Source organism: Nanorana parkeri, unplaced genomic scaffold (assembly GCF_000935625.1).
Source record: "Nanorana parkeri isolate BGI_ZX_2015 unplaced genomic scaffold, ASM93562v1 scaffold3477, whole genome shotgun sequence".
Classification (NCBI taxonomy): domain Eukaryota; kingdom Metazoa; phylum Chordata; class Amphibia; order Anura; family Dicroglossidae; genus Nanorana; species Nanorana parkeri.
In genome coordinates this window covers 47,432-48,246 of record NW_017309745.1, presented here as the reverse complement: position 1 = coordinate 48,246, position 815 = coordinate 47,432, and the positions used below count along the sequence as shown (strand labels likewise).

Genomic DNA, 815 nt, shown 5'->3' with positions numbered 1-815 from the left:
GGAGTACGGGTCGGGGTTGGTGGCAGTCGGAGTAGGGAGTAACATTAACCCCTCGCTGTCCTCCGCAGTCACAATCGCCGCCATCTTCAAGACCAACTTCACCATCTCGTTCCCCTTTGACCTCCCGGAGATGTTCTTCTACATGATTCTGGGGTGAGCTGGGCCGGCACGGTCACACTTCAGTATATGTGATGTCAGTGATGTGAAATGAGAACTGTCTGTGCTCCCCGATAGCCAATCACAACCCTCCCCTCAGAGCCTTCCATACAATGATCCATTGAAGGAGGTGACCCCATCGATAGCGGACGGGTGAATCCGGGGTCCGGGGACTCCTCAATACCCAAATCTTAGAGCCGCTCCGCCCCGAATCCGGCGAATGGATACAAAGTGAACGTTCTCGGATACATTTTCCGGGGGGATGTAACACCCCAACATGGCCACTAGAGGGCGCGGAGCAGCGCAGGAAGTGTTTTTATGCTCCTCGGCTCCCTCTAGTGGCCATAACACGGGATCACATTCACCCGGAAAAGAACATACATGTGAGAAGCAGGGCCGGATCCCCGGCATGACCACCGAGGCCTCCGGGCGACACGGAGCAGAGGGGCGGCACACGTCTGAAGTCACCCGACGCCCCGGAAAACACGGAGTTCCAGCGCTGCGCTAGGACTCCTGTATCGGAGGTGACGGGTTCAATAAAGAGAACCTGTCACCTCCAAATGCTATCACACAGAGGGGCTTGTTAGCTCCTGTGTGATAGCAATAAAGTTAGGTGTGAAAAATGTATTATAAAAAAAAAATAAGTAAAAAATTAATAA

At 53.3% G+C, this 815-nt stretch overlaps 1 protein-coding gene across 1 annotated transcript in view; it reads left to right on the top strand.

Annotated features, from left to right (window-relative positions):
• Positions 1-43: 43 nt before the first annotated feature.
• Positions 44-815, top strand: part of LOC108803187 (chloride channel protein ClC-Kb-like) — a gene marked incomplete at its 5' end in the record, with an annotated part of 10,580 nt that continues 9,808 nt past the window's right edge. The window contains 1 exon segment of the mRNA XM_018575028.1: positions 44-153. Within this exon segment, the coding sequence (XP_018430530.1) occupies positions 44-153 (110 nt within the window).